This window comes from Bos indicus, chromosome 19 (genome assembly GCF_029378745.1).
Source record: "Bos indicus isolate NIAB-ARS_2022 breed Sahiwal x Tharparkar chromosome 19, NIAB-ARS_B.indTharparkar_mat_pri_1.0, whole genome shotgun sequence".
Classification (NCBI taxonomy): Eukaryota; Metazoa; Chordata; class Mammalia; order Artiodactyla; family Bovidae; genus Bos; species Bos indicus.
In genome coordinates, this window is record NC_091778.1 from 63018914 (window position 1) to 63032542 (window position 13629).

General features: G+C 54.3%; 1 protein-coding gene across 9 annotated transcripts in view; it reads right to left on the bottom strand.

Moving 5' to 3' along the window:
• The window catches only part of ARSG (arylsulfatase G), a 104248-nt gene that overhangs the window by 25391 nt on the left and 65228 nt on the right, over positions 1 to 13629 (bottom strand). For all 9 annotated transcript variants that reach the window (XM_070774208.1, XM_070774209.1, XM_070774207.1 and 6 more), the window contains exons 3-6: positions 10001 to 10188; positions 7068 to 7115; positions 5970 to 6081; positions 4357 to 4494 (exon numbers count right to left, since the gene is read on the bottom strand). In XM_070774208.1, the coding sequence (XP_070630309.1) occupies positions 4357 to 4494; positions 5970 to 6081; positions 7068 to 7115; positions 10001 to 10188 (486 nt within the window). The remainder of the gene's footprint in view (positions 1 to 4356; positions 4495 to 5969; positions 6082 to 7067; positions 7116 to 10000; positions 10189 to 13629) is intronic.

Consider the following 13629-nt stretch of genomic DNA (forward strand, 5'->3'; position numbering starts at 1 on the left):
TGGTTGGACCATAAAGGAGGCTGAGCACCGAAGAATTGATGCTTTTGAACTGTGGTGTTGGAGAAGACTCCTGAGAGTCCCTTGGACTGCAAGGAGATCCAACCAGTCCATTCTGAAGGAGATCAGTCCTGGGTGTTCGTTGGAAGGACTGATGCTAAAGCTGAAACTCCAATATTTTGGCCATCTGATGCAAAGAACTGACTCACTGGAAAAGACCCTGATGCTGGGAGAGATTGAAGGTGGGAAGAGAAGGGGATGACAGAGGATGCAACAGTTGGATGGCATCACTGACGCGATGGACATGAGTTTCAGTAAACTCTGAGAGTTGGTGATGGACAGGGAGGCCTGGCGTGCCTCGGTTCATGGCGTCGCAAAGACTCGGACACGACTGAACAACTGAACTGAACTGAACCTGGCACTTAACTTTCAAACAGGCCTGAGCTTTCCCGGCTCACCTCGGGTCACACCCCCCACCACGTCACGTTCTCTGAGTCCCATCAGGCGCAGCTCTGCCTCAAACCTGGAGACCCCCGCATCCCCACTCCTGGGGCCCCCAGTTGGGACTGGGTGGACTCAGCTCTCTCAAGAACAGACATGCTGGATGTGGACCTCCTCTCCCCACTTTAATCAACAGTTTCTTTCTCACGCTATGTATAAAACAGATGACTTCCCAGGTGGCCCTAGAGGTAAAGAACCCACCTGTCAATGCAGGAGACATAAGAGAAATGGGTTCGATCCCTGGGTTGGGAAGATCCCCTGGAGAAAGAAATAGCAACCTACTCCAATATTCTTGCCTGGATAATTCCATGGACAGAGGAGCCTGGCAAGCTATAGTTCATGGGGTCGCAAAGAGTCGGACACAATTAAGTGATTAACAAGAGATAAATACTTAAAAAAAAAAAAAAAAGACAACTAACAAGAACCTGCTGTATAGCCCAGGGAACTCTACTTGACATTCTGCGGTGACCTACACAGGAAGGAAATCCCAAAAGGAGAGGATATATGTGTAGGTATAGCCGATTCACTTTGCTGTACAGAAGAAACGGATACAATATTGTAAAGCAATTATGCTCTGAAAAAAATAAATTAAAAAAAATCAGCAACTTCCTTGCTACATTTCTATAGTTTCGCTGTCCAATGCATAGCCACACCATGTGTGGCTATTTCGACTCATGAAAATGAAATAAAAGAATGCAGTGTCTCACACGCAAGGGATGAGCCTTGCAGACATTATGCTGTATGAAATGAGCCATCGCCCAAGGACAAGCGTGGCCAGGTTCCACTCACAGGAGGCACCCGGAGCGGTCGGCTTCAGACAGACAGGAAGCAGGATGGTGGCTGTCGGGGGCTGCGGGGAAGGGAAGACGGGGGGCTGGTGTGTAATGGGGACAGGGTTTCAGTTTGGGAAGACGAAAAGTTTCTAGAGGTGTACGGATGACCCTGGGCCGTTCACTTAACCTCGGTCGTCAGCTCAGTGGGGAGTGCCAAGCCTCCCGGGCAGAGCTGTGACTATTCACTGCCCAGAGTAAGCACTGAATAAATGGGAGCCTTTTAAGATTTCCCAGAGAAGGAAATGGCAACCCACTCCAGTACTCTTGCCTGGAGAATCCCATGGACAGAGGAGCCTGGCGGGCTACATTCCGCGGGGTCCCAAAGAGTTAGACGTGACGTAGCTTCTGAACAACAAAGAACATCAATTCCATGTGGAATCTAAAGTATGACCCACAGGAGCTTATCTAAGAAACAGAGACGGGTCCACAGAGAACAGACATCAGACGTGCTGTGGCCAAGGCTGGTGGGGCTGGGGTGGAGGAGGGGGCCTGGGCTTTGGGGATTAGCAGATACAAATCATCATAACAAGAAGGTGCTACCGATTAGCTCTGACTGTAAGTTCCATATGATGATAGGGACCTGTAGTCCACATCGTGTGATAAACTAGAATGGAAAAGAGTATAAAAAGGGATGTATAACGGGGTCACTTTGCTACACAGTAAAAATTAACACAACACTGTACATTAACGATGCTTTCATTTAAAAACAACAAGAAGAAAGAATCAGCCTTCAGCATTCCTGCTAGGTCAGGAATCTAAATTCAAGTAAAGACCCAAGGAAAAACGTTCAAAGTCCTGGGGTGAGGCCCTTGCTGAGCGCAGGCAGCAAGCCACAGTCCAGTGACCGCCCCCCCCCCGCCAGTGGTTTTGACAAACAAGTCCAGGTGGGTTGGGGTCACGGAGGAGAAAGGAACGCAGATGGGGCCTCGTGTGTGCTGACTCTTCAGAAGCCACAGGCGACCTGGCAGGTCGAGTCCTACAGAGACCAGGTGCCTGAGGATTATCCTCCAAGTTAAAAGCCAACAGGATTCATGTGACTTCTCACTCAATAGTGATTTCATAAACTCACAAATGCTTCGCCTCTTTCCTGCCACAAAGAGTTTGTTTGCTGATGTGCTTGTGTTTCAACTGGTCAGTTAACTGGTTTGAACAGCACCGCGCCCTCTTCAGGGCATCCGTCAGCCCTCAGCCAGCGCCACTTCCCCGAACCCCCCCAGGAGCACCGAGGCCCCCCTGCAAGTGCAGCGGGGGACGAGCCCCACCAGCCACGGACTGGCCGCCCGCCCCAGGGCACCGTGAAACCAACCCAGCGCCCGGGTGGGAGAAGGGGCTTTTCCCTCTTCATACCAACTGTCTGAAAAATACAAAAACAAGCAGACCAGGGAACAATGTTTTTCAGAAAGGCCTGAAAAACTCGGAAGACGCACCTCTAAACCCTAAGGTGCTGCTCTCAAAATCTGGGTCCCAAGCAGCTGGTGTGATCAAGCGAAACAGACCCATTGAATACCGGCCCCCAAAGATATCCAGGGTCTAAGTCCTAGAACCTCTGTTACTTTGTACAACCAAGGGCACTTTGTAGATGCAATGAAGCTAAGGGTCTTGAGATCAGAGGCTTTTCTTGGACTGTCTTAGTAGACCCTAAGTGTGAAAGTGTTAGTCACTTCAGTCATGTCTGACTGTTTGCAACTCTATGGACTGTGGCCCGCCAGGCTCCTCTGTCCATGGGGATTCTCCAGGCAAGAGTACTGGAGTGGGCAGCCTTTCTCTTCTCCAGGGGATCTTGTCAAAGCGGAGATCAAACCCAGGTCTCTTCATTGCAGGCAGATTTTTTACTGTCTAAGCCACCAGAGAAGCCCAGTAGACCCTAAACATAATCACAAATGTCCTCCTAAGATGGAGGCAGCGGGGGGGTCCTTGACCACAGAAGAGGAGAGGGGAAGAAGACCATAGAAACAGAGACCAGAAGGAAGGGGCCAGGAATTCCCTGCTGGCCCAGTGGTCAGCACGCCACACTTCCACTGCCCAGGGTCTGGGTTCCATCCCTAGTGGGGGAACTAAGATCCTCCAAGCCCCCTGGTGTGGCCAAAAAAAACAGACAGAACGATGCAACCAGAGCCAAGAAATGTCAACAGCTGCCAGAAGCTGGGAGACACGAGAAATGATTCTCGGGACTTCCTAGGTGGTCCAGGGGCTAACATTCCACCCTCCCAATGCAGGGGGCCCAGGTTCAATCCCTGGTCAGGGAGCTAGATCCCACGTTCTGCAGCTAAGCCCGGCACAGCCAAAAAAAATAAATGAATATTTTTTAATAAAAGAAAAAGAAACGATTTTCCCTGGAGACTTAAGAATGAAACAGTCCTGCCGACACCTGGACTTGAGCCCCCATAAGACGCATTTCAGACGTCTGGTCTCCAGATCTATAGGAGAATAAACTGCTGTTGTTTCAGCCAATAAGTGGGGGGCAAGTTTGTGACAGCAGCGAACGTGCCCTGCCAACTAATGAGCCCAACAAACGCTCTGAATGCATAGAAGGCAGTAAATGGGCCCTGGCCTTGAGGGGTGACGCGCCACAGTGAGGACACGTGACACTGACGAGGGCGTGATCTGAGCGGGACCCTGGGAAGGGACCCGCACCTACGGCCCTGGTAACCCAGGCCTGGTCAGGTAACCCAGGAGACCCCAGGACAGGCTGTTTTCCAGCTTTATTTGTTGTTGTTCAGTCGCTCAGTTGTGTCCAACTCTTTGTGACCCCATGGACTGCAGCACGCCAGGCTTCCCCTGTCCTTCACCAACTCTTGGAGATTGCTCAAACTCATGTCCACTGAGTCAGTGATGCCATCCAACCGTCTCATCCTCTGTTGCCCTCTTCTCCTCCTGCCCTCAGTCTTTCTGACTGTCAGGGTCTTTTCCAAGGAGCATCTCTTCCAGGAGACACACGTGCATCTCTGTTGGGCAATGGGACTCTGCCACGGCTCTGAGCCCCCCTGGGCACAGGAGACATGGGGGTGGATGCAGGGCTCCTCACCTCGCCTGCTGGATGAACTGGGTAGCCTTCTCGGCGTACTTCTGTGCAAGGGCGCTCAAGTTCACGGGCTGCTCCACGATGTTGAGGTTTTCGTACAGAGGAAGGGCCAGGTCAGAGTAGCAGTCCCGCTCAAGGTTCCTGTGTGGAAACCACAGATGGTGGAACACTCATTCCCACGACCCGGGTAGTCATGGAGTTGGACAAAACGCACTGATGCGGCGATGCCCATAAACACAAAACACCGAGCAGCCTGGCCCAGATGGTTTTTCCAGCCTCCCACTTCCTCAGAGTGTAAAACCGATATAATACCTCTGTCCACTCCCTTCAAGCAGAAGTGTGCACTTCTTGGGCAAGCCTGGTCGCTGTATGAGGCTCCCAACGACTTTTTGAGCTAGGATGTTATTATTCCTGTTTTGCTGGGAGAGAAACTGAGGTCTAAACAACCTGAGACACTCAAGCAGAGTCCCAAAGCCAATCAGCAGCCTCGACTTTCCCCATGGGCCCTGCCCTCCCAACTCAGAGAGGCCCAAAGCCAATCAGCAGCCTCGGCTTTCCCATGGGCCCCGCCCTCCCGACTCAGAGAGGCCCAGGTGGACTCTCCAGCTCCCCGTCATGGCTCCACCGTGACCTGGGCCACCACGTTAGCGCCATTCCCTGGACAATCAGGAGAAACACGTGCCTCGGTCCATGGTCACACAGACCACAGATCAGCGCGCAGGGAGCTTAGAATGTAACAGTGTCTCAATAAATGGCCATTATTACACTAACTACTGCGTTATTAATAAGCCACCTGAGACTCACTTGCCCCAAGCGGCTCAGACACCTGCAAACCTCGCAAATAACCGCAGAGCACGCTCTGAACAAGCAGAGCACCCGGCTTTATCACCTGGTTACGGTATATCGCCTTTTTCTGATAGGAAACGTATTGCGTGCTCATTACAGAGTATTGGAAAAATATGAGAGAGGAAAAAAAAATGAAAACTTCTTAATGGCACAACCGGAGTGAATGAACCGTGGTTGCCATTCTGGCGTATTTCCTTTGGGGCTATTAGAGGTGTAAATACAGACGTAGTTCAGATCCGTGTTGATGATTTGTTTCCTGCTTTTTTCACTTACTATTCTATTGTGAGCACTTCCCCATTTCACTGAATACGTTCTGAAAGCATCCTGTTGAGTGCCTGCGTGGCATTCCAACGCTGGGACACCGGCTTGTTGCTGGCGGGGGTGGGGCGCGCCAGGAGCCCTGCGGAATTTTCCTCCGTCTCCCTCCTCATGTCCCCTGGTGGGACAGGTGTGTGGTCCAGGACAGGAGGAGGGAGGCCATCCTGTGAGACCTGGTAGCACCCCCTCCCCTCACTGAGCTCAACAGTCAGAGGAAACTGGAAAAATCCAACCAAAAAAGTGCTGTCCCCTCATCTCCACAGAAAGCGTTCTTGCCCGCCATGCACATAATGCATTTAAAATTTGCACTAAAGGTACGCGACCTTTCTTTGCTGCGGTTACCGGTCCTCCTTGGCCTCTCTCATCTCCTCCAGGTGGACCACACCCCCGGGTCCGGATGGACCACTTCCCCTTGCTCTGATGCCCAGAGCCAACACCTTGGCCAGAATTACCTGGATGGTCTATCGCCCCGGGGACACGCCGGGCAAGGGGGGTGGTTGTAGCCAGGCGTGTCAGTGCAGCCCATGTCGTGGCTGTACGGGACCCCAAAGTAGTAGTCAAAGCCTGGAACAGAAGCACCGATTAGACCGGGGGCCTGCATTCTTACACCCAGGACAGAAATTTAATTTTCCGTGATTTAATTCTGCAGTGTTATGAGTGTGTAATTAAAAGAGGATTTGATGAATATCCCTTGGTAAGTATGCAAGGAAAACACGTTGCTGGCTCCCGGCCGCAAGACTAGATTTGCAAAACATCTTGTGATTAGAGTTAACCCGAAAGGGAAGGAAGCGGGGAGAATTCCTGGACGCCTACCATGCCCAGTGCTGTCCTGGACACAGCAGGAAATATCTGGGGCAAATCTACTACCTCACAACACTTTGAGGGATAAAAGAAGACATTCTGCCCTCAAGAAACTTCCCATCTGAAGGGGAGATAAGAAATAGAGATTTAGCTTGAAGAGCTGGCTTCCCAGGAAGCCAGCAAGAGAGATCAGAGGAGGAAGGCACCCCAGGATGCTGGGGGTGGGGGGGCTGGGGTTGAGACGGGAAGCTCAAAATGCTTCTCAAAATAGCTGGCGTCTCAGCTGGATGCCGAGGGCTGGCAGGATTGGACCTGGGACGGGGGAGGACGTGAGGGTCAAAGTGAGACCTGAAAACCCTGTGTTGACTTTTTTCTGAGACCCCTCCACTCATCCCACCCCTTCCCTACCCAACCCCCCCAGTCCCTGCTTCAGCAAAGCCCTCAGACAATTTGACCTCGTACCACACGGGACCTCGCGGGGGCCAGTATTCCCCGACACGGGAGAACTGGGTCAAGGAAAATGCTGATGGCCTTGCGATGAGAGGGCCCCGAGGGGAGACAAGAGGGGGGCCAGGACAGGGACCAGGCGAGAGGCATGTGAGAGGAGAGGCAGCCCCGGGTACCCCAGACCCCCCCAAGCAACCCTGTGAGCGAGGGTGTCCTGACTCAGGAGAGAGGCCGCCCAGGATGACTCTCTTCACACAGACACCTCTGTTTCCCAGGTAACCAGTCCCCCGGGGAATCCTTACCACGGAAGTTGGGGTGGTGAGAGCCATGGTGCCCAAGATGCCACTTCCCTGCAGGAAGACAAGAGAGAGAGGCTCTCAGAGGAGTCCCTGAGGGCCCACCCCACCGGGGCGCTGAGCACACGCTCAGGTGTCCATGCCCTGCCCTGAGGACATGCAGAGAGGCTGTACACGCTGTGCCAACGCCCAGCCTGGCTCTCGGGGGTGGAGAAGGGGTCCCCAGGGAGACAGAGAGTGAGCCAGGATGACTCAGGACTCACAGGAGATGCCCAGGGAAGGGGAAGACAGGTTACCAGGAGCCCAGAGGAGTGAGAAGGCTGAGCTTCTGCCCGCAGTGAGGGTGGAGAGCCCACGGCACCCCCCCATCACAGGCCGCTCTGCCCCCTGGCGCTGGGGACCTTGCCAGGGACCGGGGAGCAGGCGCACCACCCACGTGGCCCCAGAGCTGCTGCTCGCACCTGGTGTCATCGTCTCCCCCTCTGGCCAGCAGCAGCCGCCTGCAGGGGCTGAGCGAGGGGCCAGGGACTGCCCCCCGCGGCCCTGTGGCCGGCAGATTGCGAAACTCAGCCGCACTGCACGGCGGCTCCCCGCCCTGTGAGCGGGCTCACGGGGGACGCGTGGCAAGCCCGGGACGCGCTGCCCTGCCCGCCCTGCTCTGAGGAACCCAGGCGGTGAGGGGGCGAAGCGAAGGTGTGGTGCGGTGGCCGAAACGGCAGAGTGTGAAGCAGCATGAAGGGCGGAAATGAACAGGCAACCGCAGGAGTCTGGCCAGTACTTGCTCTCACGTGGCCTCCATGACACGCTTCCGACCCATCTTCTTTAGACGAATGCATGCAGCCCAAATAAAGACCTGCTCCATCTGCACAAAGTGTATGGGCGGGGGGAGTGGGGGGGCGGGGGGGGAGGAGTGGGGGGGCGGGGGCTGGAGGAGGCCCTTCTTGCAACTGGTCTATACGTTTGGGGAAAAATATGCAATAAGAAATTAAGGGAAGTGAATTAAACATTAGATGGACTACTTAGATTCAGTATGATGTGGAAATATAAAAATATAGTACAATTTTAAAATTCTTTCTAAAATGATAATAAATATGTAAAATTATACCACCAGGAAATGTGAAATAATAGGAAAGGCAGAAAAGTAGGACCGAGTGGTAGGTACACACCTAGGGAAAAACCCATTAACACAGATCAAGGTTAGAAGCAAATGGGCTTCCCTGGTGGCCCAGTGGCTAAGACTCCAAGCTCCCAGTGCAGGGGGCTCCAGGTCGATCCCTGGTCAGGGAACTAAGACCTCACAGGCCACAGTTAAGAGTCTGCATGCCACAACTAAAGATCTTGCATGCTGCAACTAAGACCCAATACAGCCAAATACATTAAAAAAAAAAAGAAAGTAAAAAGATTATAAGCAAGGAGAGAGTGGTGTCAGTGGACTCCATATTCCTTCAGCAGGCTTTTAATTTCCCCTGTAAGTGTGCTTCTGGTAAAGTCACAGTCTCAACAAAGAGATATGCTTTGGTATTTTGTCCCAGAAAAAAATAAAAGAAGGTATGGTGAGGGGTGAATAGTTGATCTGTGATCAGTTGCCTTCTTGGGGTTGAAAGGCTTGAAGAGGGAGGGGCAAGTGAGATCCAATCCAGCTTGAGAAGAACCCACCCACCCCCAACCCCCTCTTAGGGTCAGAGAGCCCAGGGACAGAGCCCCTCCCCCGGCTGGGAGTCCCGCGGATGCAAGGACCGGCTCACGAGGATGCTCAGCCCACACTGAGAGCCTCATCGGGAACTGTGCCTCCAGGCTTGGAGACAAGGGGCTGAAAGGAGAGCAGGTTGGGACCTTAACGGTCCCGCCTCCTGCGGACGGGGGCTCATCCTCACAGACAATGAAGACCCCCACTCTAGTCTGATGGTCTGAAGCATATGTCAGGCTCCTTGACCCAGAGCGGGGGTCGAGCAGACACACAGAAACGCCTGCTTCCTGCAGGCCCCAACGACATCCCCACGGGACCCTCGTTGCCACATCACTGTGCGGAGGCGGGGAGGGCGGTGGGAATCCTAAGGGACCCGCTCTTGGAGAGTTAGGAGAAAAAGCACAGGCGTTAACAAAGGACATTTATTTTTCTGACTTCACTCTGTAAGACAGGCTCGAGGTTCCTATTTAGAGAGAAGAAATGGAGACACCGAGGTGGAGAGCAGACTGGTGGACAGAGGAGGAGAAGGAGGCGAGGAACCACTGAGAAGCCAGAATGGACACATACCCAACCGCGTGTAACAGAGAGCCAGTGGGAAGCCACTGTGCAGCTCAGGAGCTCCCCTGGGTGCTGTGATGACCTCGAGGGGCGGGATGAGGGGGCGGGGAGGCTCAAGAGGGAAGGGGTATATGTGTAATTGTGACTGACTCGAGCCCATGTACAGTAGAGACCGCCACAGCATTGTAAAGCAATTGTCCTCCAATTAAAAAAAAGCGCAGGTGGGCTGAGGATGCCCCTGGGATGCTGGGCCGTCCTGGCCGCTGCTGAGGGGGCGAGAGGCACTAGCTCTGTACCTGGTTTAGTTCACTGTTGGCTCAGCCGCTACCTCGTGTCCAACTCTTTGCAACCCCGTGGCCTATGGCCCACCAGGCTCCTCTGTGCATGCGATTCTCCAGGCAAGAACACTGGAACGGGTTCCCCTCTCCTCCTCCCGACCAGGGATCAACCTGCATCTCCTGGGTCTCCTGCACTGACGGGGGGGGTTTACCACTGGCACCACCCGGGAAGCCCCAGTCTACCGTTAGGTCTTTTCAGCTATTGATACTGAGAGCTGAACGCATTTCTAGCTTCCACGGCAAGAAACGAACACACGAGCAGACTCAAGCAGAAGAGAAGGCTCTGCAGACGTGCAGGAAGCAGCCCCCACAGTGAGCGCAGGGCACGGGGGTCCAGGAGGCGGAGGCCATCTTACCAATCATCCCCGTGACGTAGCCAGCCCCCCGCAGCACTTCGGCCAAGGTGGTCTCGTTGAGTGGAAGGCCCCCCACGGACGTGACTGCGAAGTTGTGAGTGACCCCGTTGCGGAGGCCCAGCCGGCCAGTGAGCAGGGCCGCCCGGGAGGGCGAGCAGGTGGAGGCCGCCGCGTGGAAATCCACAAACCTGGGGGAGAGGAGAGTGATGGGGGTGTCCAGACACAGAGAGCCACAGCAGTCACCTCCCACTCAGTTCCCAGGGCCCCGGTGCTGGAGAGGAGCGCCCAGATATCAGATGTGGGGCAGGTAAGAAAACGACAAACCTACAGAGCGTATTAAAAAGCAGAGACATCACTTTGCCAACAAAGGTCCATTTAGTCAAAGCTATGGTTTTTCCAGTGGTCATGTATGGATGTGAGAGTTGGACTATAAAGAAAGCTGAGCTCTGAAGAACTGATGCTTTCGAACTGTGGTGTTGGAGAAGACTCTTGAGAGTCCCTGGGACTGCAAGGAGATCCAACCAGTCCATCCTAAAGGAGATCAGTCCTGGGTATTCATTGGAAGGACTGATGCTGAAGCTGAAACTCCAATACTTTGGCCACCTGATGTAAAAAGCTGACCCCTTGGAAAAGACCCTCATGCTGGGAAAGAGAGATGGTTGGATGGCATCAGCAACTCAATGGACATGAATTTGAGCAAGCTCCAGGAGACAGCAGAGGACAAAGGAGCCTGGTGTGCTGCAGTCCATGGGGTCACAGAGAGTGGGACACGACTTAACAGTTGAACAACAACAAAGAAAATGAAGCCCACTGGTCTTTTCCTGGTGGCCCAGTGGTTAAGCTTCCTTACTTCCATTGCAAGCAACATGGGTTCCATCCCTGGTTTGGGAACTAAGACTCTACAAGCCTTGCAACATGACCTCCCCGAAAAAGGAAATGAAGCCCACAGAGATAACGCGATTAATCCAAGGTCACATAGCTAATTCAAATAGATTTAATCCAACATATCGAATGGACTACATATCCCCTTTATCTGCAGATTGTATATTTTGAATTCGCCTACTCAAAGTACCTGTAACCCTAAAATCAATACTCATGGCTCTCACACGCCAAGCAAGTGTCCTCCTTGTCACAGGCAATTCAGTGCCATGGTTTTTGCAACTGTTTTCTTTATGTTGATGATTTTACTGCTTAAAACAATCCCAAGCACGATACTCAAGGTCTGGCCAGTGTGTCTAAGCTTGAGAAGGCTGTGATGGGCCTTATGGAGAAAATACATGTGTCAGACAAGCTTCATTCAGCAATAAGTATGGTGCTGTTGACCTTCAGTTCAATGTCGATGAATCAAATATACATATATATATATATATTAAATAAGTCACCCAATCATATCTGACTCTTTGGAATCTCATGGACTACAGCCTCTATGAAGAAAGAGTCAGGCTCCTCTGTCCATGGAATTCTCCAGGCAAGAATACTGGAGTGGGTTGCCCTGCCCTTTATCAGGGGATCTTCCTGACCCAGGGATCAAACCCGGGTCTCCTGCACTGCAGGCAGATTCTTCACCATCTGAGTAACCATGGAAGCTGAGCCACCAAGGAAGCCCCCTGGTGGCTCAGATAGTAAAGAATCTGCCTGCAGTACCCGAGACCTGGGTTCAATCCCTGGGTTGGGAAGAACCCCTGAAGGAGGGCATGGTAACCCACTCCAGTATTCTTGCCTGGAGAATCCCATGGACAGAGAAGCCTGGTGGGCTACAGTCCATGGGGTCAAAAAGAGTCAGATACGACTGAGTGACTTTGACGCATATATTAAATGAGATGAAACACACGTAAAACCAAGTTCTGTACTGATCAGGTGATGAAAATGTTGTCTGCCATTTGAGAAATTAAGTACCCCGAGACTGCCTGGATGGACGGGCCGTCATAGCTGCTGCAGTCCACGACCCCAGCTGAGGTCATCAGTGTCTAAACACCACTCATTTGAGCGAGGCCGCCTGGACCTCCCAGCCCAGCCGTCTGCCCGCTGAATCTCCCCAGGGTGGCCTCAGTCAACACAAGGCGAAAAAGAACTGCCCACTCAAGAGATGCTTGAGCGTCTGACCCCCGGCATCACGAGCCACGATCAGGTGGCTGTTGTGAGCCGCTGACTTGGGGACGGCCTATGACTCAGCAGGTCAGCACCCGGGCAGAGATGGCGGGACAGCGGCCCTCCCCCTTGGGCCCCCAGCCTGGCACACAGTGGGCAGCACCTGGTGCGTGCAGAGTGGGCGATGTCCCCGCCCTCTCTGCTTTCGTGAACACGGTAAGTCTTGCTAGACAGACCAGGCCTCAGCCCCGGAAGATGGGGGGGTTCCCGGACACCACGTTTCATGGGGGCACACAGCAAAGAAGGGACAGCAGCCCCCGGGGGCACAGACGTGCCCGTGAGGCCCCAGCCACGCCGTCTGGAAGCACTGGCCTGGGCCTGCGGCCACGCTCTTCAAGCAGGCGAGCGACGCCTCCACCTGACGGAATGAGGGCAGGGGCTCCCACACCATGGGGTCTGTGTGCCGGGTACAGCGGCCCTGTGCCCCCGGGGGGCCTGGGGCCCCGGCTCTGCCTTCACACCCAGCCAGCACCTCCCTCCTGACCTTCCGTCCCTTGTGGTTGGAAGTTGCCTCCCTGCCCTCCCTTGATCGCTGGGCTCCCAGCGGTTCCCAGGCACCAGCTTCTCTCAGAGCATCGCCACCTGCCCGCGGGTCGTGGCTGGGCCGCCACCTGCTCGGGACGCCCGCGGCCGCCGGGAGGCGGGGAGGCGAGGAGGGGCATCCTCTGGATCTTCAGGGGGCGAGGCCCCGCCAGCTCCTTCACCCCAGCGTCCAGCCTCCTGAACCGCGAGACAAGGCATTTCCGGTGTTTTAGGCCACTCGGTTTGCGGGGCTTGGTTACCGCGGCTCCCGGCAACACACACGGCACACTACAGATCCTCGAAGTTCACCCAACAGGACGGGGTCCCGGGGCACCTCTCAGCCCCGCCTCTGCCTCCCCTCCACCGCAGACACCTCCCTCGGCTGGAGCTCAGCCTGCACACCCGGACTCGCTTCCCACCCTCCTGGCTTCCGACCTAACCTTCAGAGCCTACCACGGTCACAAAAGCCAGTGAGAGCCGCTCGGTCGTGTGCCACTCTCTGGGACCTCAAGGACACCCAGCTCCACCATCCATGGACTTCTCCAGGCAAGAACACTGGAGTGGGTTGCCACTCCCTTCTCCAGGGGATCTTCCCGACCCAGGGATCGAACCCGCATCTCCTGAGCTGGTGGGCAGGTTCTTCACACTGAGCCACCAGGGAAGCCCTTGCCACAGAGGCTCTTATTCCCCAGAAGGATGATCTTGACTTTGACTTCTGGGCTTGGGAAGCTGCCTCGCGCCTAAATGCAGACCCTGGTCTGACGGCACCTAGGCACTTGCTAACGGGGGTTCCCTGGGGTCGTGGACACCTGCTCCCTGCCCCCACACCCACCCACCCAGACCTGGGCCCAGCAGAGCAGCACAGACCCCTCCCTAACAGTCGGACCCACGACCCATGACCCAAGCATGGCAATTCAGAACCCAAACCTGGAATCTTCTTCTCTTTTCCTTTTTTTCCA